At 46.2% G+C, this 25,372-nt stretch overlaps 1 protein-coding gene across 3 annotated transcripts in view; it reads right to left on the reverse strand.

The window, feature by feature from the left end:
• Positions 1-1,454: 1,454 nt before the first annotated feature.
• NEURL1 (neuralized E3 ubiquitin protein ligase 1) overlaps positions 1,455-25,372 on the reverse strand; it is a 109,118-nt gene continuing 85,200 nt past the window's right edge. For all 3 annotated transcript variants that reach the window (XM_043985609.1, XM_043985610.1, XM_043985611.1), the window contains exons 4-6: positions 7,781-8,470; positions 5,216-5,359; positions 1,455-4,676 (exon numbers count right to left, since the gene is read on the reverse strand). In XM_043985609.1, the coding sequence (XP_043841544.1) occupies positions 4,420-4,676; positions 5,216-5,359; positions 7,781-8,470 (1,091 nt within the window). In that variant the 3' untranslated portion in view covers positions 1,455-4,419. The remainder of the gene's footprint in view (positions 4,677-5,215; positions 5,360-7,780; positions 8,471-25,372) is intronic.

Genomic DNA, 25,372 nt, shown 5'->3' on the forward strand with positions numbered 1-25,372 from the left:
TCCAAAAACGAAGAACGTGCGCCACCCACCCCCCACCCCCACCCCATTCAACAAATAACCAAAAACTCACCTGGAAACCCTGAGCCCTTGAGCCAAATCTTCCTCATCCTCCAGGAATCTGCCCACTTTAGAGGGGCAGTCTTCACTCACTCTCTCTCACACACACACACACACACACACACACACACACACACACACACACACACACACACGCAGTCATTTCTCATTAATACATTTCTCCTGGGCTTCCTCAGGTCAGAAATGAGCCTTCCTCCTTCCACCATCTTACCTCGTAGTCTTCCAAGCCAGCACTTCTCAGGACTGAGGCACATGGCACAGATCCGTCAATACTAGTAAAAACTCCCCTCCCCCGCTCCCACCCCCATCCTGATCAGAGATGCTGGTATTCTACATGACAATAATGACAACTACTACCATTTATCTAGTTCCGACTCTGTGCCAAGCACAGCACTGAGCTTTACAACCATTATCTCGAGATAAAGCCGCTCTTTCTCAGACACCGCCCGTTTGATCCCCCACAGTCCCGAGATGCCATAGTCAGAGCAAGGATTGTCATCCCTATCTGACACACGGGCAAGCAGTTTACCCTCTTGTCCCTCCACCTACCTGTAATCCCAGAGCTACGATGACATCGTCTGGACTGGAGTCCAGGCTTCCTGTCTCCAAAGATGATGCTCTTTGTCCCTGAACGTTCCTAGGCCCCCTGCCTATATGCAGGCATATATACAAACACATATGTAGTAGAATGTAAACTCCTTGAGGGCAGGAACTTTTTTATTTTAGTGTCTCTCTATGCCTGGCACATTGTGGGTAGGGGAATCTGTAAAGAGAGTATCCAGATCTGTGATTTCCCTTGGATAAGGAACTCCTGGCATACTTAAAGTCCCTCCACTAATGCAGATTGGTAACTCCTCTCTTACTTAGAATTAAAGAGTTGCCTGGACGGATGCACTGAGAGTTTAAGTGACAATGTGTCCATGATCACAGAATTAGTATGACTCGGAGGCAACACTTGAACCCAGGTCTTCCTGCCTTCTAATTGCTAGCTAGCATGCATATAGCATTTTAAGGCTCATAAAGAATTTGACATATGTTATCTCATTTGATCCTTATAACAACCCTGTGGTGTAGCTACTATTATCTCCATTTTACAGATGAGAAAACCAAGGCTGAAAGGTTAAGTGATTTGTATAGGGTCATACAGCTGGTATGGTCTGAGGCAAAATTTGAACTCAAGTCTTCCAAGTCCAACACTTTATGTACTATACCTTCTAGCTGCACTGCACTATGCCAAGTGGCATGTAGTAAAGGCTTAACAAATGCTTGTAGAATTGGATTTTCCCAACCCAGAGCTTGGCACAGTGCCTGGCACACACTAAGTGCTTAATAAATGTTCATTCCACAGTGACAGAACACCAGAACTGGCCATCTGAGAAGCTGGATAGCTAAATCACCTTTATTCACAATCAGGGTGACCCAGAGGACACAACAGAAGTGGCATCTAAGAAAACACAGCATCAGAAAGAAATGGAATAGAACATGGTAGGCACCTTCTTTTCTACCTTCTTCCCATTCTTCTTTTATTCCCAGCATTCCATGGTCTGTGACCTCAGACCAGAACGAAGTCAGTCCCCACCTCTCTAAAGGCGCTACCTAATGTGGGATCTCAAAGGGGTCACCAAGAGGGTCCTTGACTCCTGAAGGGCTGGAGAAGGGATTTTCCTCACCATTCCCTCCATCTCCAATCCTGCCCCACCTCCCCACCAACCAGAATCTTAGAATTAAACTCACTCTAACTTCAGAACTGGAGGGAACCTTAGATGCCACCTAGTACAAGCCCCATGATTTAGAGAAACTGATGTACGCAGAGAAGAAGTGGTTTGCTTAGGCTCACACAGGGAATTAGTGACAGAGAAAAGAAGAGAATCCAGGTCCTTCTGGTCCAGGGCTCCTCGCACAGAGCAGTGACACTTGCCCTCACATTTCTCCCTTCACTGAGCAGCACAGATGGAGCAAGATTGGACATGGGCAGCTAGGGGAGCAGCAAAGGGTCAAACAAAAGCAGGGTGGGGAGACCCAGCCCTACTCAGTTCCTCCAAAGCCGCTAATATCCCTGAGATCCTGAAGCCCAGGCAGGGTTAGGGAGGGCCTTTGGCTGAGATGATTGTGGCTTGAGACAAATGCAAAAGCCATCCCTTTTCCCAGGCCCCCTCAACTAATGCATCCCAAATCACAGATAGACTCTCCCCAAAGAGAGCTCTGGACCTCCTGCCCTGGGAGCAGGCATCAAAAGCCTTTCAGCATCCCCACTTCCTCAACTGGAAACCTATTTCATAGATGTCCAGGGCTCATTTTTGCCCTCTACTGGTCAGGGGAGAAGGGGATGGAGAGGGAAAGTCTCTTGCCCCGGGCACCCCATTCCTACCGAAGATTAGAAGTCAATAAACAACGTTTTCCCAAACAAACCCTCCTTTCTCAGCCTCTGGGTTCTCTTCTACAAGTCTCAGAGTCATTAAGAATTAAGAGATCATCTGGTCCACCCCTCTCATTTTACAAATGAGGGAACTGAGGCCCAGAGAGGTTAAGTAACCAAGGCTGCACAGATAGTTAATAGCAGAACTGGGGTTTGAACTCAAGTCCTTTGACTCAAAATCCAGCACCAAGCTGCCTGCTGGGGCTCTAGCACACCCCAAAGCCCCTCTAGGAACTGGGATGTGCAGGATGGAGGCTGTCAGTCCTCCATTCTCCCTTCCTGGAGGCTTAGGAAACATTTGGCTGGTTTTTGATGGGAGAGTGAGTGACTGAGCCTGAGTGGTTGAGTCCCAGTGGGGAGTTTCTGGACAGAAGCTGTCTTTATCACCCAACTGCCCCCTGCCTGGCACGTCATAGGCACCTAAAGCTAGTCCTCCAGGTCATGAGGCAGGGAGGGGAGAGGCTGGGGAACAGCGACTCCACCAAGTGGAAATCAATAAGTTAATTTAAAATAAATAAGGCAAGAGAGGGGTTACAGGCCAGAGTGGGGTATGGCCAAAGTTGGAACTGACTGCTGGGCAGGAAGAGCCAGTGTTGGGGAGGGTCTGAGTCACAAACACTCCCCTCCTCATAGGTCCCCCATGGGTTCCATGGTGAACTTCTCCCTGGCACTGAGATGATGGGAGGAGGATGCCTGAGGGGTGGAGAGAGCCAGGGTGAAGCATCCCCTACCCCCGCCCCTGGCTGGGAGCCTGGCATGATGTCAGGGTGAGATGATTTGTGTCTTAGGAGGCCAATCACAAAGCAAGACCTCTCTCCATGATCATGGGGACCCAAGAGAAGTCAGGAGGCATGAAAACCCACTTCTCCAAAGTCAAAGGGAGGTGGCATCAAATCTGGCCCTTTCACAATTCCACACATACCTGAGGGGCAGCCTGAGCTAGGAGTCTTATCATAAAGGAAGAGGAGGGGAAAGTTTAGGAGGAGAGATCCTTTCTCCTGTAGGTCACAGGATTGGAAATCTAGACCTGGAAGAAAACCTGGAAGCCTGTGAGGCCAACTCACTTATTTTACAGATGAGTAAACTGAGGTAAAAAAAGATCAAATGACATACCCTGGGTCATACAACTGGGGAGTGTGAAGGAGAGATTTGAACTCAGGTCTTCCTGACTGCACCCTCAACACTCTATCCACTGCACCAGCCAGATGCCCTCTAGCTGATGGTGAAGCTGAGGAAAATGAACAGCTCCTTTCCAAGGAGCTCCAAATGCTTCAGTCAAACAATCTGCCTGAGGGAAGAGAGAGACAGAATGAGAGACAGAGAGAAGAGAGGAAGGGAGAATGGAGAGGGCGAGAGAAGAAGATGACAGTGCAGAGAAAAGAGAGGAAAGGAAATCGGAAAGAGAGAAAACAGGAGAGGCTTTTGAAAAGGGGTCAGCCTGGTCAGGTGCACTCTGGGATAGGAGGAGCCGGCTCCCCTGACACTCCTTCCCGAGTCCCACTCAGGCATGGCTTGTGAGGGTGGGAACAAGGACAGAGATTCCTGGTTCCTCCAAACCCGGGGTTTGTCCTGACTCTTCCCTTCTAGAGAAATCACCAGACAGGGGCCCGGGCTTTCTCTGAGTTGGGGCAGCCCCAGATGGATTAAGGTCCAAAGCACGGGGCTGTCTTCTCCTGGATTCCAGAGATGGCAGCCAGTGAGGTCCCAGGGAGGGGCTGCCCTTCTCCCCCACATGCCCTAACGCCCCTGTAGAGCCTTTGCTTTGCTTTTTAATGGAGGAGGGGAAAACAAGTTTCCAAAAAAAGAGAGAGAAAGGGGGTCCCTATTTGCTAGCCCTCTGCTTCGAGTGGAGTGTCAACTCCTGATGGCTGCAGTCCCACCTTGGGCAGGGTGGGGGTGGGGGAGCGGTGGAAGCCGCACCGGGTCTAGGTGCTCCTGTAGGTCTTAATGATGTCCTTGATGACTCGACGGCAGATGGGGCAGCAGGCGTGGACAGTCTTCTTCAGGCGGAGGCCACAGGAGTAGCACAGGCACATGTGACCGCAGGTGTAGATGACTGTGTCCACTGTGTTCTCGTAGCAGATGGTGCACTCATCACTCCACGGCCCTGGCCCTGGGCCTGGCCCGGGGCCCGGTGACAGAGGTGACTCAGGCAAGCTTACTGGTGAGTTGGGGGCTGTGCCTAGGGGGAGGGGAGGGAGGCAAATGTAAGAAGAAAGAGGTTCCAAGTGCGGGGTTCTGGGAAATCCTGTCTAACTCCACTGGGGAGCCACTGTGGGCCCTTGGGAGGGATACCAAACCTTTCTGAGCCTCAGTTTATCTCTCTGTGCCTAGGAAGTTTTCATGAGCAGATGACCTGTTGCCGACAAAGGTCCGAAGGCAATGCTGAATAAATGACATAAGATTCCTCAAGAATCAGAAGGAACCTTGGAAATCAGCAAGCTAAGCTCCTCATCTTACAGATGGGGAAATGGAGACCTTTCAAGGTGAGGTGACCTTGCCTGAGGTCACACAGAGCCAAGGCCTCCCAATCCCTAATTTAGTGCTCTTTACAACACAGGACACTGGTTTCCCAAAGGAAGTTCAGATTAAGGATACAGGTGAGGTATAGAGTATCTCTGGATCCATTTCTACAGGACCCGCTTTTCCTCTGCCCCACAAGGAGCTGCATAGAGAGAATAAGAGGGATGGTGAGGGAATGAAGAGGAAAGTCATACTCACCGCTGAGAGAACTCCCGGGGGGTCCTGAGCTGCATGCACTCAGCAGAGGGTCAGAGAGCCGGCTGCACAACCCAGTGGACGTGGGGGAAGATGCCGGGGAGCTCGGGAGAGATGGGACACCTCGTTCAGCCAGGATGGTGGAGCCTACGAAACAGTGAGAGAGAAAAGAGGAGAGGGTCACATCTAGTCACCTCCTGCTCGGCCCCCAGCCACCATCCCCACTCGGCTAGAGATGGTTATAACCGAGGGGGAAACAAGAACTCGGGTGCCTCCCGCAAAGGCCCTTGGGGAATGGCCTTCACCTAAGGCTGCAAATAACTGTTCTCAAGCATCTCCGTTGTCTCCCTTGCTCAGAAACTCTCCCCGGTTCCCAAATGCCTACATGATGAAGTCTAAATGTCTCAGCCTACAGCAGAGGTTTCCCCTTCTGTCATTGTGCTCCTGGGGAATTGTGAATAAAGGGAATCTTTGTGAGCGGAACCCTGTTTCCTGAACGGCGGGTGGGCGGTTACCTTCCTCTCACAGTCTCTCTCTATCCCTGGTGCTTCTTCAGTGGGTAGGACATTTTCATTCTGTGCCTGGTACCCCTGGAGGCTAATTAAAGATCTGTAAGCAGATGCTAATTTGCAAAAATAAAAAAGAAGGCAAACTTTTATAGGGCCAGACATTCTTCTACATTGTGAACGGCTACCTGAAGTGGGGCTCCTGGTATCCCTTTCTCTGCAGAGGATTCTCAGGCTAAGCCACAGAGTCTTGGAGGACAGCTCAGGAAGGCCCTTCCCTTCTTCAATACCCATCCTAAGCCAGCTCTGCTCTGCAACTTAAAAAACACATGTTCCTTCCCTTTCCCCCTAACCTATTTTCTCTTTCCTCATCCCCCACTCCCACTCTTTCCCTGCTAGGCAGTAGGGACCCCTAGGAAGTGCTATTAATAGCAAGAAAAGAAGATCTCTTGTGATAATATAATATCCTTCCTTTAGGGACCAATAAGTGTCTCAGCACGACAAGCTCATTTATCCTAATGACCTCCCTGGGAGGTAGATGGTTAGGAGGTGTGAAGGGAGGGAAAGAAACATTGTGGCTCAGAGAAGTTGAATGATTTGCCTGAAGCCACACAGCAAGGATCCCTTTCTAGTGAATGGAAACTCGAGAGAAGCACCCCAGGAACCAGATGATTTGGGGAGGGGTTTCTCTGACACACTGGAAAAGCAAAGATTTTGACTATTGGGAAACATTCCAGTGGGGCCTGCGAGGGGAACATAGTTCTGCCCCCACCCCCACCCCCACACTCCATTCTCTATATCCATCCTTCCAGTCATGGAGGCCTCTTTTTTAGAAAACTTTTTTTTTTTTGGTGAGGCAAACATGGGTGGCTGGATGAAATGGGCCTCTCTGAGTGCCCCAACCTTCTGCTCCTTCCCCCAGCCCAGTGGGTATATTTATACCTGCTGCTCAGAACCGATGGCATGTGCTTTGAGGCTCAGCCTCATTCTTTCTTCTGGGAAGCCTTCCCTGCAATGGGCTTAGGTGCTGGGGCACACAGACCAAAACAAAACAAAAAACCAAAACAAAACCATTCTGTTCTCAGGGGGTTCATGTTCTAAAAGTCCCAAATCCTAATCTTTCCAAAGAGACAAGTCCTAATCTTTTTTTTTCCTTGAACTCATCCAACTGCCCTCACAGGCATATGTTACACACACACACACACAGAGTCAAAACTATTTGGGAAGCAGTGCAGTAGAGTACAAGTAACACTGGACAGAGGTTCTGCCACTGACTGATTGGGTGACCTTGAATGAGTCATAAACTTTCAAGGTTTCCCTTTTCCTCATCTACAAAATAGTGAAGTTGACCTAGATCATCTCTATAGTCCCTCCCTGCTCTGACAGTCTGCGAACAAATAACTTCCAAGGGTTAGAAAAGGCTTTTCTATAACAACCCTGTACGGTAAGAAGTGCAAGGTTTGTTATTTCCATCTCCCCAGAGGAGGAAAGTAAGACTCAGTGAGGCTAAATCGCTTGCTTGTGGTCACACAGGTAGGTCCGTTAAGTATCAGAACCCGGATTTGAACACAGGCCTTCCAGGTCCAGGGCTAGCACTCTTTTTACTAAGTCATATTTTTGCAAAAAAACAAGGCATAGGGGGCGGCTAGGTGGCGCAGTGGATAGAGCACCGGCCCTGGATTCAGGAGGACCTGAGTTCAATGAAGCCTCAGACACTTGACACTTACTAGCTATGTGACCCTGAGCAAGTCACTTAATTCTCATTGTCCTGCCCCAAAACCCAAAACCCCAAACAACAAAAAAACCACAAGGCATAGAAGAGGCAGGTGAGGGTAAGGCATCTACGACAAGCTCTTCCCTTTTTCTAATTTTCCCACAGCTGATAAGACACCTGCCATCACTATATAGGTATGGGGTTACAAGGCTGTGTGTTTCCTAGTCCTATAACTCATGGCAGCTGCCAATAGGGATGTGAGCGGGGTCTGACCTATGGCCTCAGAATAAAGTAAGTCACAGATTATCTGCAAACAGGAAAACCTTTTGGGAAAAGGGTGAGACCTACCAAGGACGCGGATCTGCGTGATGGCCCCGTGAAGGTTGAAGAGCATCCAGAGGGGCTGGGAAACATCTACACAGAGCTGCATGCCCGCCGCTGCCCCATTGTGGCTCAGGTGCAGCTCCCCATCAGCAGTCACCATAAAGCCCAGGATGTCACCACTGTGGAGGGGGCCTGGTACCCGGCACACAGCCCAGAACTCTTTCCTGTCCACCAAGGCCTCTGGGTTATAGGGGAGGTCACTGGGACGCAGCGTCCCAGGGTCACAGGTCGTGACACCGTAGGACAGGGTACCAGGGCGCGAGGTGTTGGATTTGTTGACTTTGACGAAGATGGTCTCCCCAACACGCAGCGGCCGACTGGTGAAGACCAGCGTCCGCTCCTCACGGGCATGCTCCAGCCGGGCCACGGTCTGCTCGTCCAGGATCTTGATGTGGGCGCCACGCAGCTGGTGGAAGCGAAGGTCACTCTCTAGCTGAGGGGGCAACAAGTGGCAGTGCTGAGAGTTGAGGGAGTTCTGTGGGATGGAGCAGGCTGACGCTGCTACCGCTGCAGCCTGGAAGCCCTCATCCTGCACGTTGAGGTCGCAGAGGCTGACGGAGAGGCGGGTGTCCTCAGGGTCTCTCCGTAGGGAAGGCCTTCGGATGGCAGTGAAGGAACGGGGACGGAGGCAGTCTGGGGGGACAATCTCGCTCTCTTCAGGGAGCCGGGAAAAGAGGGGAGATAAAAGACAAGGAAAGAGGAAGAGAAAGGAAAAAAGACAAGAGACAAATCAGACAAGCTTATCCACATCACAGACTGCCCCAGAAGGTCAGGGCCAAAAGCAGCCATGTTAGGGTTTCCTCTTGGGCAAGGGTGGAGGGCTAGAGAGAACTGAATCAATGGTCCAGGAAGGCAGCCAACAGACCGTCTTGCTGGGGGTGGGCTCAGAGATGCAGGCCCTGGCTCTGGAGCTAAAAAAAACAAAACAGAAGGGAGAGGCTTTTGGCAGGGGGGTGGGGGGGAGGAGAGTTGCTGCTTTCTCCCAGTAATAAACACATAAGCTCTTTGTTGTTTCCCTGGAACTAGTGTGTTGGGCCTTGACTGATGAGGCTTTAGAACCCGTCCCATAACTAACTATCCCATACCTTACTCCTCTCCCTGTAAATTGTTATTCATTTGTTCAGTCATGTCCAACTCTTCATGACCCTCTGGACCATAGCACAGCAGGCCCTTCTGCCCTCCACCATTTCCCAAAGTCTGTCCAAACTCACATCCGTTGCTTCCATTACACTATCTATCTATCTCATTCTCTGCTGTCCCCTTTTCATTTTTTTTTTTAAGTGAGGCAATTGGGGTTAAGTGACTTGCCCAGGGTCACACAGCTAGTAAGTGTTAAGTGTCGGAGGCCGGATTTGAACTCAGGTACTCCTGACTCCAGGGCCGGTGCTTTATCCACTGTGCCACCCAGCCGCCCCCCCCCCTTTTCATTTTGCTTTCAATCTTTCCCAACAACAGGGTCTTTTCTAGTGAATCTTGTCTTCTTATTATGTGGCCAAAGTATTTAAGCTTCGGCTGGCCACAGCATTTGACCTTTCAGTGAATAGCTTGAATTAATTTCTCCCTGTGAATGCTGGTAAGCATTTGTTTCCAAGGTAAAATCTATTTGCAGATTTCCAGGGAACTAAAGAAAACACTGTGGAGGGGGAAGAGAAAGTGAGCAACCTCAGTTTGATATCTGAAAGCCCAGAATTCTGGCCCTGGAAATGCCATATGCCAAAAGATGAGTGTGAATTCATTGCTTGTGTCTATTCTATCTTCAGCCCTCATCAACCTTCCCCCAGTGTCTCTTCCCTGAAGTGGCCAGGCCACCATCCTGTCTTAGGGGGCAGACCGTGGAAAGATGGGAGCAGTCTGGCTCTCTCTCTCTCTCCTGAGCCTGCTGCCGCTTAGGGTGACATTGCTCAAGTGACTCTCAAATGCATCACTGGTTTGTTTCCCTGCGGTCTCACAAGAAGGGGCTAGGGGAATGGGAGAAGGGAGTCAACTGGAAAACTCGATCATTCTGGGGAATTGACTTGGTGACAGTACCGTAAGTACACAGAGAGGCTGTGGGGCCTCCAGTCTCCTTCAACTAAAGGCAAAGCTTCTGATATATTTCTGAGGCCTTCCTGCAGACAATTCCATCTCGTGGGATGTAGAGAAAGCTAGGAGCGAAAATGGCTACTCTAGTTTTAATTCTATCCCACAAAAAAAAAAAAAGGGAAGGGAAAATGTGGGGAAATGGCGGTCGTGTCATCCTAAAATCAGTGAGAGCCAAGGGATGGGCTGCAGGCCCTATGAGACCCACTTTCTAGATTTTAGGAGAAAGGATTCAAAGAAATTCAAAGGAAAAGCAGGTATGATGCATGGCCTGATCCTCTAAAAAGGAAGTCTGCTCCAGAAGACCATTTGGGTCTGGAAAAAAATGAAATTCTCACCAAGTAATTGCATATGACTCTGATCATAAAGAATGGTGTGAAGCATACAAAACAGATGATGTCACAGCATAGGGAGCTCTTTGTTGAGTTCAAATTTAAAGAGATGTACGAAAGCACATAGCACATTGCCTGGCACATTAAAAAAAAACAAATAACAAACAAGTGTTTATTGACTGATTGACAAAAGAAAGAAGCTGGGGGTAATAACCAAGAGTGACTATAAAAGATTGTCATGGTCCTATAAGCATACTATTAGGAAAACTAACACCCAAAATGAACTAAGTGGCCTGGGAACTTTAAGAATTATTCCCACCCCATTTTCCCCCACTGCTGCCACCAAATTAAGTATACATAAAGAACTTTGGGGCTATGTTGGGGGCAGGAATGTAAACTTTTTGAAGAAAGGGATCACTTTTTAAAATCTTTGTATACCCCAAGCCTACCATGTTCAATGACTTAAAAAATAACATAGGGGCAGCTAGGTGGCGCAATGGATAGCGCACTGGCCCTGGATTCAGGAGGACCTGAGTTCAAATCTGGCCTCAAACCCTTAACACTTACTAGCTGTGTAACCCTGGGCAAGTCACTTAACCCCGATTGCCTCACCACAAAAACAAACAAACAAAAAAACCCATGTAGTAAAAAATAACATAGGGGAGATGGTGTAATGTTTACAATGTCTACTATCATGTTTTATCTTCTCTTTCATGAATGATTCTTGGACTGGGAAGGTTAGAACTAACATGGTTGAAAGGGAATCCAAGTACAAGAAGATGAAAGAGATATAATAAGAGAGGACCAACATGTTCTAAAGGCGTCCAAGTCACCAGGTCTCAGGGTACCGAACAAACTCAGTTGCTCAGAATTGATCACAGAACCACTGCTGACTATTTTTTTTCTAAATCATAGAAATCAGGAGAAGTGCTAGAGTAACAAAGATAAGCAAGTATCCCCATTTGTAAAAGGAGGAAGAGGGAAGTAGGAAATAATATAGATCTGTGAACTTGGACTGTTAGTTCTAGGGCACATTGTTAAGTGGACAGCTTGTGAGTATTTAGAAAGGGAAGTGGTGCTCACAAAGTGTGGGTTTGCAAACAACCAACCTATTTTGCCAGACTAAACTCATTTTCTGTTGGCAGGGTTAGGAGACAGGCAGAACCGGGGGAATGCTGTGGCCATACCTGGATTTCAGAAAGAAATGACCAAGTCTCTCTTGATATCCATCTTCACCTTAACGGAGAGAGGTGGGCTAGATGGTAATGTAAGCCACGCCGATTTGTAACTGACTGAATAAAAGGGCTCCAAGCACACTAATGAATGGGTTGGTTGAGCTGAGGGAGGTCCCTAGTGGAAAGCTACCAGGCCTGTCCTCAGACCCATTCTATTTCATGTTTCTCATCAGTGAGTTGGTAAAGATATAGAAGTGGAAAGTAGGCAGATGAGGGAAGGAGAAAGACAGGGAAAGAAAGAGAGAGCAAGTCTCCTTCCTTTTCTAAACCCATTTCCTTATCTATAAAATAAGTGTCACACCATGGTTGGTTGATCTCCAGGGTCCAGTCCTCATGTTGGATTATCTATGAATGATTCTTAAATCCTTCCCTCCAAACCCTCTAAACTGAGCTCCAACGGGGCTTTCCAGGGGTAAGGAGGCCCAGATAACAGAAGAAATCTAAACTTGGACTCTCTGGAGACAAATGTGTCTGCCCTCTCCCCCTCCCCACACCCTCCCCACCCACCCCAAGGTCACTGAGCAGCTGCAGAAGCACAGCCCTCCCTAAAATAGCCCATCCCAGGCATAATCCCAGCTTCCCCAGGGGCTAAAATAGAAGGAAACTTGAGATGGGGTCACTAGTTGGCCTGGCCATGCAGGGAAGGGACTGCAAAGGGTCACCTCTCAATTCAATGCAGTCTCTCTCTTGCCTGCCACCAAAGCTGTGGGAAAATGTCAGAGAGGATGGCAGGGAGCTTATCTCTCTATCCTCAGTAGGAGTGGGGATGGGAATGGGGATTCTGAGGATAAACAGTCACCTCTTCCAGGCAGCATGAGTACCCACAACAGCTGCTGTTTTTCCCATAGGATTTAATTTAAAGATTTTACAACAACAACTAAGTCTCATAGAAAGGAAAGGACCTGTTCAATGTCCCATAGCAAGTAATTGAGCCCAAGTCTCTACCTCTGAATCCACTGACTTTTCCATTATGCTACACTGGCTTGCCTGGCTTGGCTTGGATTACTTGGTGGAAGTAAAAAATTTAACTTCAGGGGCAGCTAGGTGGCACAGTGGATAAAGCACTGGCCCTGGATTCAGGAGGACCTGAGTTCAAATTCGACCTCAGATACTTGACACTTACTAGCTGTGTGACCCTGGGCAAGTCACTTAACCCCAATTGCCTCAGCAAAAAAAAAAAAAAAAAAAATTAATTTCAATGAGAGGTCAAATGGGGCCTGTTACATGTGTTTCCCTACCTGGGGATAAAGCCTTTGAGGACAAAATGAAAAACTGGGGGTTCCCTTACTAAATAATTGACCAAGGGGCAGCTAGGTGGTGCAGTGGATAGAGCACCAGCCCTGGATTCAGGAGGACCTGAGTTCAAATCCAGCCTCAGGCACTTGAAACTTACTAGCTGTGTGACCCTGGGCAAGTCATTTAACCCTAATTGTCCTGCCAAAAAAAAAAAAAAAGTAACTGACTAAGTTTGTACCTAGTCACCACATGGATACCAGGGGAAAGAAAAGACAAAGGGAAGACCCCACTCACCCCCAGGAAACTCCCAATCTGGCTGGGGACATAAGACAAAGTTACACGAAATCAAATCACAACTTGATTTAACCCACCAAAAGTTGGGGTGATCAAGGAAGACTTCCTGGAAGGGGAAGAACTTGAGCTTGGCTTAAATAACCCAAGAGGAGGCAAAAGGACATTCCAAGGAGGGTCATAATGTAAGCCAAGGCATGGTGGGAGGAATGAGATATAGGACCAGATATAGGATATAGGACCATTAAGCTAAACAGAGCCTTAAGGAGCATCTAATGTCCTCAGTATACATTTGAGGAAACAGACTCAGAGAGGTTAAATACATACTCAAGGTCTCTTAGGTTACAGTAAATAACACAGCCAACATTTAAATGAGAACCCTTAAAGTCCAAATCCAGTGCCCTTTCCATTTGCTGTAACATTTTCTTCTGTCTGTCAGGTGTGGGCCAGTAACAACAACTCTTTTTTTTTTTTTTTTTTTTGCTGGGCAATTGGGGTTAAGTGACTTGCCCAGGGTCACACAGCTAGTAAGTGTTAAGTGTCGGAGGCCGGATTTGAACTCAGGTACTCCTGAATCCAGGGCCAGTGCTCTATCCACTGTGCCACCTAGCTGCCCCAACAACAACTCTTTACATATCTTATCTCACTTGACCCTCATAATGACTGGGAGGTCAGTGCTATTAGCCACCCCATTTTACAGAGGAATAAAATGAGGCACAGAAAGTTTAAATAATCTGACCTTGGTCACACAGCTAATAAGCATCTGAGGTAAAATTTGAACTCAGATCCCTCTGACTCTAAGTTCATCATTCTATGGATTGCATCACCTGGCTGCCCCTACCTAGATAGAGGCAAGATTGTACAAGGAAGATAGAGGGTTATGGAAAGGGTTTCTTTGAAGACATGTTTACCCTCTGACTAAGAACCTTGTTTGTTTGGGTTCTCACATCCGGGAGCCAGTGCTGGATCAATTGTTAACTAGGAGTTAGCCTGCAGCTGGTAGGCTGGGTGTCTCTTGGCTTGGTGAATATCATTCTCCGCCAGGCCATTTACTGTCCATAAACATCCGCCCCTGGGCCAGCATCTGGCATTTGCAGGGAGAAGCAAGGGCTCCTTCCCCAGAATCTACTCCCTTCTGGCCCTTCCCTGATAAATAAACAAGGACTTGGGGTCACTCTTGAGAGAGTCACTTGGTATTGAGGGAGGAAGGGTGTTAAGTGTGTTGAAGCCTAGAAGGGAAGAGGGGAATGGTCAGATGTCTCATATTTTTGAAGATCTTTCAACTGTGGGATCTTAAAATTCATTGTCATAGAACCTTCGAATCTTAGAGAAGAAAAGAAGTCTAGAAGAGACGGACAAGCCATCTAGTCCAACCATCCTTACAATATAGGAATCACTTCTGCGGGTCCCTTGACAGTTGAGCTATGAGGATTATAGCTCCAGTTAAAGGAACTGGGGTTTTTTCTGTTTTTTGTTTTTAAATTTTAAGGGAGTTCTTTTTGGATTAATACCAACTCTTTACTCTGTCCAAAGGACTCAAGAAAATAGAGAGGTGGGGCAGAGGGGATATAGTATTCTGCCAGGAACCAAGACATAGCTTATAGAAACAGCAAAGGGTCAACCAAATCTTGATGGTCCTTTGCTTGGTCATTTGGACAAGTACAAAATGGAGGAGATGCAGCTAAATACTTCATGTGAAAAAGATTTTGAATGGGATGTGTATGAATGGGATGTAAGGTCATGGTAAGTCAACAAAAGTCACATGGCAACCAGAAAAGCTAATGTGACTTTAATATTAGCATAATGTCCAGGACTAGAAAGGTGAGAGTCTGTCCATACCTTGGGCAGACCAAATCTAGAGCACGGTGACAAGTCCCAGTCACCATATTTTGGGAAGAACAAAGGAAAATTAGACCATATCAGAACAGGTCCAGGAGACCAATATGGTGGGAGAACTGGAAACAGTACCATACAGAGATCTATTGAAAGAATTAGGTATACTCTAGCCTGTAAAAAAAAAGACTTTACAAGGTAGAACATGATATCTGTTCCAAGCATTTGAAGGGTTGTCATAAGGAAAAGGGATTTGACTTGTTCTTCTTGGCCCTTAAGGTAGAAGGGTGAAAGTTACAGGGAGGCAGATTTTAGTTCAATATAAGGAAGATTTTCCTAACATTTATTTATTTTTCTTTTACATTTAATTTTCCTTTTCTTTGTTCTCAATTACATATAAACAAAAAATCTTAATATTTGGGTTGTTTTTTTTTTAATTGAGCTCCCTCCCCCATCCTTGAAAAGGCAAGCAATTTGATATAGATTACACATGTACAGTCATGCAAAACATTTCCATATTAGACATGTGGTGAAAGAAAACACAGACCAAAAAAAACCCCAAGAATAATAAAAGTTTTTTTAAAAGTATGCTTCAATTTACATTCAGACTCCATCAGTTTTTTCCTCTGGAGGTGGGTAGCATTTTCTTCCCCATAACGTGCAGAGCTGTCCAACAAAGGAATAGGCTACCTTGAGTAATAGTGAGTTCTCTGTTACTGGAAATCTTTAAGTAAAAGTTGTATAACCACTTGTAGAAGAGATTCCTGCACTAGCTGACTTGAATCTTCAACTCTTTGCTCTCCCCCTCAGATCCAAACAGGTGCCCAGTCCTGTCAATTCTACCTTGGTCACATCTTTCACCTATGCCCCCTTTTCTCCACTGATATTGTTAACATCCTAATCACCTCACACCTGCACTATGACAATAACCTGCTGGCTGGTCTCCCTGCCTCAGTTGTCTCTCTGTCCCAGTACATAATCCACTTAGCTATTAGACTGATTTTCCTCACATGCACATCTGACCATGTCATTCCCCTATTTGATGGCCTCCCGGGGCTTGCTATGATATACAGGACCAAATATGTAATCCTGTACATGGTGTTCAGAGTCTTTCCTAACCTGGCCCCCTGCTATCTTTCTAATCTTCTATACCACTTATTCCCCCTGCCTCATATTCTATGGATCAGCAACACCGGCCTCCTTCTCGTTCCTTCAACAAAACGCTCCATCTCCTGAATCCAAACATTTTCACTGGTTGTCCCCCATGTGCCCAAAACACTGTCTTCATCTCCATCTCCATCTCCTGGCCTTCCAGGAAGTAGGCAGATGGAACAGTGATTAGAGCACTGGGCTTGTGGCCAGAAGACCTGAGTTCAAATTCACTCTGATACATTTATTAGTTTTGTGACCATAGGCAAGTCACTTAACCTCAGTTTCCTCAATTGTAAAACATGTACAGTAATAGCACCCACTTTACAAGATTGTTGTGAGGACCAGACACGGTATTTGTAAAACACTTAATATAGTAAGTTCTGGCACACAGTAAATGCTATAGAAATGTTTATCCCCTTCCTTGGCTTCCTTTAAGTCCTAGCTAAAATCTCACCTTCTAGAGGAAACTCATTTTCCTCAATATTAGTGCCTTCCCTCGAGATTATCTCAGAGTTATCACATATATATATATATATATATAATATATAATGTGTATACACATATACTACATATACACAAATATAAGTATACATATACCCCACATATATTTTTTTCCAGGCTAAACTTTACCTAGTTCTTTCAAAAGATCTTTATATGGTACCATTTCCAGTTCTCCCACCACTATATATATATTGTTAAGCTAGAGGATGTAGCCATAGAAGGCGATCGGGATGGGGAAGGGCCTCGTGTCCATGACATATGGGGACAAACTGAAGCATGTTTAGCCTGGACAAAAGATATCTCAAAAGAGACATAAGAGCAGCTTTCAAATATTTGAAGGGCTGTCACATGGAGGAGGGATTAGATTTATTCTGTTTAACCCAAAAGACAGATCAAAAGCAATGGTGGACTTTGACCCAGTGGCACCACTGCTAGGTCTGTATCCCAAAGAGATCACAGAAAAGGGAAAAGGACCCACATGTACAAAAATATTTATAGCAGCTCTCTTTGAGGTGGCAAAGAATTGGAAATAGAGGGAATGCCCATCAATAGGGGAATGGTTGAACAAGTTGTGATATATGAATGTTATGGAATACTATTGTGCTGTAAGAAATGATGAGGAGTTCAGAGAAACCTGGAATGACTTACATGAACTGATGCTGACTGAGAGGAGCAGAACCAGGAGAACATTGTACACAGTAACAGCAGCATTGTGTGATGAACAATGGGGATAGACTTGGCTCTTCTCAGCAGTACAATGATCCAAAACAGTTTCAAAGAATTCATGATAGAAAATGTTCTCAACATTCAGAAAAAGGAACTGTGAATTATGAATGCAGATTGAACCATACTGTTTCTACTTTTGGACTGTTTTTTCCTTCTTTTTTGAGATTTTTCCCTTGTGCTATGATTCTTCTTTCACAAGATAACTAATGTAGAAATATGTTTAATGTCATTGTACATATACAACCTATATCACACTGCTTTCCGTCTTGGGGAGGAGGGAGGGAAGGGAGGGTGGGAGAAAAAAAATTAGGAACTAAAAATCCTGTGAAAACAAATGATGAAAACTATCCTTATATGTAACTGGAAAATAATAAAATACTTAAAAAAAAAAAGCAATGGTGGGGGGAAGCTAGGTGGAGAAGTGGATAGAGCACTGGCCCTGGATTCAGGAAGACCTGAGTTCAAATCCAGCCTTAGACACTTGACACTTACTAGCTGTGTGACCCTGGGCAAGTCACTTAGCCCTCATTGCCCCGCAAAAAAAAAAAAAAAAAAAAAAGCAATGGTGGAAGCTGGGGGGAAAAAACAACCCAACTTGGGCTTGACATCAGAAAAGGTACCTTGCTGCCTAGAAAAGTGGTGGCTTCAGCCCCCCTCCTTACCTCCACTCCAGAGGTCTTCAAGCAGAGGCAGGTCAACCATTCATTGGATGAGTTATCCCAGCAGTTCCTTTCATGCATGAGTTGGACTCAGTAGCCACTGACTCTCAACAGCTTTCTAACTCTCCTATTATGTGATCTGTGGTTTCACCAGGGCATGCTGTGTCTCCCCCATGTTAACTGAGAGCTCCTTGAAGGCTTATTTTCTCAATCTTTTTTCTCCTCCTTGTAGTAGCTAGAATGATTCTAGATACCCAATAGTCTACACCCTGACACTCAAAGGATTTTGGCTGGGTGCAGCCCAGATAACTGGAGCATAGAAGACCATGACGAACACCATCCGATAGATCTCCTGGGATGGAAGGCAGTTCTCCACCCAAAAGGAACATTTCTGAGGCAAGACTTAAGACCTTTGGAAAAGCATGAGCCGGGATTATCTCTACCCAATATAAATCCCCCAATAAAGCTCATGTTTATTTACATTGTTGGCTCAGTCTGTCTTCCTGGAAGCAGAAGGCTGTTTTTCTTAGAGACTGCAAGTCCATGTCTTGGCCCAAGTACAAAGGAAAGCATGTTATTGGCATGATCCCTAACATACTACACGTGATACCAAGAAGCTGAGAAGAATAGGAGTCCAGCCTGACACTGCTACATTTATGGAATGAATGTGGCCAAGGGCCACTGTGGGTAGGAGGGTAGGTAAGCTCTGATCTCACGCACAGTATGAAATGAAGGTAAAGACAGGGGCCCCACTTTGGAACAGGCCCCAAGCTGAGGGTAGGAATATTGCTCTCCATCCATCCACCCATCCACCACCACCATCATCCTTCTCACCATCACCATCATCACAACTAGCATATATAGTGCTTTAAGGTCTGCAAAGCACTTTATAAATAAATAAGTTTATTTTTATAAAATAATAAGTTTCCTCATCTATAAAATGAAGATAATAATAGCACCCACCTCCCAAGGTTGTTGTGAGGATCAAATGAGATGATACTTGCAGAGTGCTTAGCACAGTGTCTGACACATAGCAAGTACTATATAAATGTTAGCTATAATTATTATTATTATAAAAACCATCTCATTTTCTCTTCACACCAACACTGAGAAGTGGGTAATAGTATTATACATATTTTACAAATGATGAAACTGAGACAAACAGAGGTTAAGTAACTTGCCCACTTTTAAGTAAGTGTTTGAGGCTAGATTTGAACTTCCTGACTCTAGGTCCAATATCTATTCTTAGCTGCCAATCCTAAAGAACTTCCCAAGTGATATGATTTACATACTTCATCCAACCCAGTCTGAGGTGGGGAAATATGACCCCATCTTTAGTGAGCCTAGGCCTGAGGTAAAAGACATGACCTGCTCTCTGAGCATCCCTCAGGCTGAGGGGGAAAGGCAATGTGATCTAGTGGAAAGAGCCTGAGACTCAGTTTCTAGGGTTTGCTGTGCCACAAATTCCCCCTGTGAGTATGAGCAAAGTTACATCCCAGCTCAGAATTTCCTCATTCAAAAATGAGTGGATTGAATTAGATCCTAACCTCTAAGGTCATTTCTAGGTATCAGCTCTATCACATCTATGAATTAACACGCACAGCTCCATGCTCTGGGAGCCTCCTTGGGTGTGAGTAGTAGAGATAACTATTGCCTGAACAATGAGGACGCCAGAAATCTCCCATGAGTAAATACTTTGGTCATCTGAGAGCCATTATCCTAGTGAAGGCCCTGCCTCACAAAGGATCCTGGTCTTAATGAAACTTGGATGTTGGTCCTAGATGAAGTACAGGCTATCACAGTGGTACAAATGGTAAAACAGAAAAGTGAATCTCATAAACTCACCAAATAGTTGGATGGGTAAGCCTAAAACCCAGTGGGAAGACTGAAGATCATATTTTAACTGGGAGAGAGGGTGGGGAGAGAGGAGAGAGGAGAGAGGAGAGAGGGGGGGGGGGAGGGAGGGGACAGGAGAGGAGAGAGAGAGAGAGGAGAGGAAAGGAGAGGAGAGAGAGAGAGAGAAGAAGAAGAAGGAGGAGGAGAAGGAGGAGGAGAGGAAGGAGGGAGGGAGAAGAAAGGAGGGGGCAAAAAAAAGATGAATTAGGAGTAATGGATATAGAAAGGAAGTAAGAAATGCATACAGAAGAAGTGAACAGAGAAACAGAGAAAGACCCTCCTGCAGAGAGACAAATAGAGACAAAAAGACAAAAAAAATGGGCAGAGGGACATAGAAAAATAGAGGGACAGACTGAGAAATGGGTAGATAGAGAGAGGAAAGCTTCTAGCCAAAGGCCCTGAGCTATACAAGGGAGCCTCATGGCCAACTTCAAGAGGTTGGGGCCAGAGCCCCTGGAAAGGGGGCTTCCTTTAAAAATCCCCTTTAATGGCCCTGCAATTGTTTTAATTAAGAAAAACAATGACTTTCAGGAGAACAAAAAATAGAGCAATTTTCAACTGCTAATTGAATTTCAGAGCCATAAACAGCCCTGGAGAATGCTAGGATTACAATGATTTATAGCGGGCTCAATTAAATCAGCCTGGCCTTATCTGAGCTTTCAGTGGGGACCATGGTGGTGGATCCAATGAAACTGAGAATGCATTTTGGAAAACCATGTATAGTCAAACCAGGCTGACCCCTTCTCTCTCTCTCTCTCTCTCTCTCTCTCTCTCTCTCTCTCTCTCTCTCTCTCTCTCTCTCACACACACACACACACACACACACACACACACACACCCCTACCCCTCTTGCAGACCAGGTTAGGTTAGGATTTATGCCTGGGGAAGTAGTGAGCAGTCATGTAGCAAAAGGAAGAGAGCACTGTATTTGGAGTCAGAAGCAGCGGGCAAATCTTATTCTACCACTTGCTAGCTGGGCAAAGCACATCAGCTCTCTAAAGCTCAGTTTGTTCATCTCTAAAATGGGTACATTGATGCCTACCTCACTTATCTCTAGAGCAGGTTTCGAGAGGGGAAAAAAGGACATTTTCTAAAGTGTACACTTCTATAGAAGTAATATTAATGAGGGTCTCCCTGAGAACTGAGAAGTGAAACGAGGAGGAAGAACTGTGTCAAATACCAGCAGGACTTCTTTTCATTTCCCAACTGGATGCAATCTTTTGGACTTTTTTTTAATCGTGTCCACTGGAACCACATCATCCTTCAAGACCCATCAGCCTTGGTATCGACATTCATCAGTACCCACTACTCCTAGGACCCCTCTGGATGGAGGGTAGAGTGGAACACTCCTCCCCAAACTTCCCTTTAAGAAGAGTGCCCAAAACAGCCATCTCTCCATTCCCACCTGGCTTCATCACACCTGCCTGAGAGCCAGACATCTCCCCCCTACCAACTTTTTAGCTCCCTTTTGTGTGTTGTCTTAGACTGTAAGCCCCTCTAGGGCAGGGACTGTCTTTTTCATATTTGTATCCCCAGTGCTGACACAGTGCTTCACACACAATAGCAGCTTAATAAATGCTCACTGACTGACTGACTGACTAGGCACCAGTAAGCCAGTTTAAATAAAATTCTTGGTGCTCATTAAAACCACCACACTCACTACCAACTTCCATCTTGTCACTGCCCCCACTTATCACCCTAATTCCTACCTCCTAAATAACCTTGTCTACATCATTCTCCCCTGGAATTCTGCCTCTGCCCCTCCCTACTCCTGACTACCTGTCCCACGTGAACCCTACACCTCCAGAAAGCATCTTTGACTCCCGCAGTAGTCGCCATGAGTGATCTTCTTCTCTTCTGAACTCCCAGAACACTTAGGGGCTGTTACTATCAATATTTTACTAGAATGACCAATACTTTATTATAGATGTGTGTGTGTGTGTCTATATACAAATATGTGTGTATATGTGTGTGTGTGTGTGTGTGTGTGTGTATAACACATATACATATGGCCAAATGGGTAGGTTGTTTGCTTTTTTCAAAAGAAAATATTTTGGGAGGCAGCTAGGTGGCACAGTGGATAAAGCACCGGTCCTAGATTCAGGAGGACCTGAGTTCAAATCTGGCTTTAGACACTTGACACTTATTAGCTGTATGACCCTGGGCAAGTCACTTAACCCTCACTGCCCCACCAAAAAAGAAGTGTGTGTGTGTGTGTGTGTGTGTGTGTGTGTGTGTGTGTGTGTGTGTGTAAATTTATTTTGGTAAACCCATCTGTTATATGCAATAGTAGCTAGAAAGCCAGACCTGGGTTCAAGTCTTGCCTTGGATACATACTGTCTATAAGAACCTGGATAAGTCACTTAGTCTTCAGGGCTCTAGGAAATTCCCTAACACTAAAATCTGGTGTGTTTCTTCATCCAAGTTCTCTGTCCCAATGAAATCACAGGTTCTGTTTCCTAGTCCTTTCAAAATTGCTAACATTTATGTTACACCTTAAGGTTTGCAAAGTACTTTTTACATGTCTGATACTCCTAACAACCCTAGGAGGTAAGTGCTATTATTATCCCCACTTTACAAATGAGGGCACTAAGGCTGACAGGTCAGGTGACTTGCCCAGGGTCAAACAGCTATAAGCATCTGAGGTCAGACCGGAGCTCAGATCTTTCCAACTCAATGATCACTGTCTAGCACTGTTCTCAAATGATTCCATATGTCCTCAACTAGACTGCCATTTGCTGAGGGTGGGGAATGTCTTCCCCACAGGGCTGGGGTTTTTTGAGGCCAGAGGCCAAGTCTCCTCCTCAGGCTACCCTGGTTCCTTGAAGACCAAGAACCATATCTCCATGCTCACAGTAGTGGTTCCTTGCGGGCTGAGCTCTCACACAGTAGGGCTCCAGATCTGATGGGGGTGAGTCACTGTAGTCCTGGGGCTCCTCTCAGTCTACCATGACTGTGCCTTATTACATGACCACTAAGCTCCCACGGCCTCTCAGACAGGCAGTATCCCAGACCCACAAAACCATACAACTGCTGGATTCTGAAGAGAATCTAGGCACTGGAGAGACACAGTCCCTGCTGAGCAGGGGCAGGAGTGTGGGGTAGGGAGGATCTGAGAGGAGGAAGAACTGCAGGGGGAGGGGAAGGGCATTCCCCTAGGAAAGGACAGGACACACTGGGACTCCAGGCACTTTTGGCTTCTGTCCCAGGTCATAAATCAGAGACACCTCACTCCACTCCTTCCCTATCCCCTTAGAGAATATACATAGAACAGAGGGGTTTGGTGCCTGAACTGGCATTAGAGGACCCTTAGGAGAAAGGGCTAGAGATTTCCCTTTTTCTTTTCTTTTTTCAGGAGGTTAATGAGGGTTAAGTGACTTGCCCAGGGTCACACAGCTAGTTAAGTATCAAATGTCTGAGGCCAAATTTGAACTCAGGTCCTCCTGAATCCAGGGCCGGCGCTTTATCCACTGCGTCACCTAGCTGCCCTGAGATTTCCCTTTTCTACCCTAGCCTCATTTCCATCTTGAGCCTTCCATCTTCCTCCCCCCATTCCTCTTCCTTTGCAATCTTATCCAAGCTTCATGGCCCCGTGCAGCCCCTACCTCCTCCAGGTAGCCCTCCCCGACTTCCCACAGTCAGTGCCAAAGGACGGGTATTTATTTGGCTTGGACAGAGTTTTTATCACAAAAGCTCAATTGCTTCCTCCTGGAACTCATATTACTGCTTTTCTGTTCTAGTTTGTCTGTCAAAGGAGCTAATACATGTATAAAGCACTTGGCAGCCTTTTGTCGTTGTTCAGCTGTATCTGACCCTGCGTGACCCCATTTGGGGTTTTCTTGGCAGAGATACTGGAGAGGTGTGCCATATTTCCTTCTCCAGCTCATTTGACAGATGAGCAACTGAGGCAAATAGGGTTAAGTGACTTTCCCAGGGTCACACAGCTAGTAAGTGTCTGAGGCCAGATTTGAACTTGTGAAGAAAAGTCTTCCCGATTCCAAGCCCAGTGCTCTATCTATTGTGATACCGAGCTTCCATTTGCAGCCTTTAAAGGGCTCTAAAAATGCTAAGTGGTCAATAGCAGAGGCTCTCAACCTTGGTCCTGACAGGGTCCCCTTTGGCAATCTGATGACACCTTTCTCAGAATACTGCTAAGTTAATACAACAAAATTTATAGTATCCAATGAAAAGCAATTATATTAAAATACAATGGGGGGTGGGGCAACTAGGTGGTGCAGCAGATAAAGCACGGGCCCTGGATTCAGGAGGACCTGAGCTCAAATCTGGCCTCAGACACTTGACACTTACTAGCTGTGTGACCCTGGTCAAGTCACTTAACCCTCACTGCCCTGCAAAAAAACCAAATAAATAAAATGTAATTATCGATTAAAAATATTCATGGACCCCCAGGTTAATAACCACTAATGTATAGAAGCCCTCCCAGCTCTAACATTCTATGATTCCAAGCTAAATGGAGTGAGATGACTTCAGATCCTTGTGATATGTGGGATGGGATACTCCCTCATTTCCCTGGGGGCCCCTTCCTTTATAGAGTAAAAGGATCAACCTGGCCCAGGAGCCTCTCCCATTAATGATCAGCATGTCCCTTTTCCTCTGCTCAGAATTTAGAATTCCTGCTCCCTTCCCCCATCTCTCACCTCTGACTCTCTCCTGCCCTGCCAGTGGGCAGACGGATGGGGCTGAGATCAACAAAGGCGCCATGTTAGGGATCTTCATTCCAACTATGAAGCTAGCGCTTATGGCCAATAAAACTTTATGAGGAGCTCAAATTCCTTCTCCCCTTTGGAGTTGAGCAGCTGGGCCAGAGATGGGAGAGGGAGGAGGAGCTGGAGCAACCAATACTTTCTGGGGAGCTGGTTTCCAGGTGCATTACCTTGCCACAACTTCTGACTAAAAGACCCTCTCAAGTACCAGCCCTGACCTTTAAATTATATTATTCCGGGGGCAGCTAGGTGGCACAATGGATAGAGCACCAGCCCTGGAGTCAGGAGGACCTTAGTTCAAATCCAGCCTCAGACACTTGACACTTACTACCTGTGTGACCCTGGGCAAGTCACTTAACCTTCATTGCCTCCACCAAAATAAATACATAAATAAATGAAATTGTATTATTCCAGTCCTTCCTTCATAGCTACATAAGGCAAGGAGCCAGCTCCCCCAGAACATTTTTCTTTTTCAAAAAGGAGGAGGGCAGATAGGTGGCTAAGTGGATAGAGTACTGGCCCTAGTCAGGAGGTCCTAAGTTCAAATCCAGTCTCAGATATTTACTAGGTATGTGACCCTGGGCAAGTCACTTACCTCTGATTGCCCAAAAAAAGAGAGAGAGACCCTTCTCTTCCCAACATGACCAGCCCCAGAGAGTCCAAGAAACACAGATTTAAAAACCATAGAAATATACTTGTTCGAACCCTGTCCTTGGGGTCCCTGGCCAATGCCAGCCAACTCAGTATACAGTAAAGGAAGCACTTTTTATTCAGTGCTTTCATCTATCACCTTCTGAATAAAGTCTAAACTCCTCAGCTTGTTATTCAAGGCCCTCCCGAGTCTGACTCCTGCTATCTCCAGCTTTAACCCAGATACTGTTTACCAACAAGT

This window comes from Dromiciops gliroides, chromosome 2 (assembly GCF_019393635.1).
Source record: "Dromiciops gliroides isolate mDroGli1 chromosome 2, mDroGli1.pri, whole genome shotgun sequence".
Classification (NCBI taxonomy): Eukaryota; Metazoa; Chordata; class Mammalia; order Microbiotheria; family Microbiotheriidae; genus Dromiciops; species Dromiciops gliroides.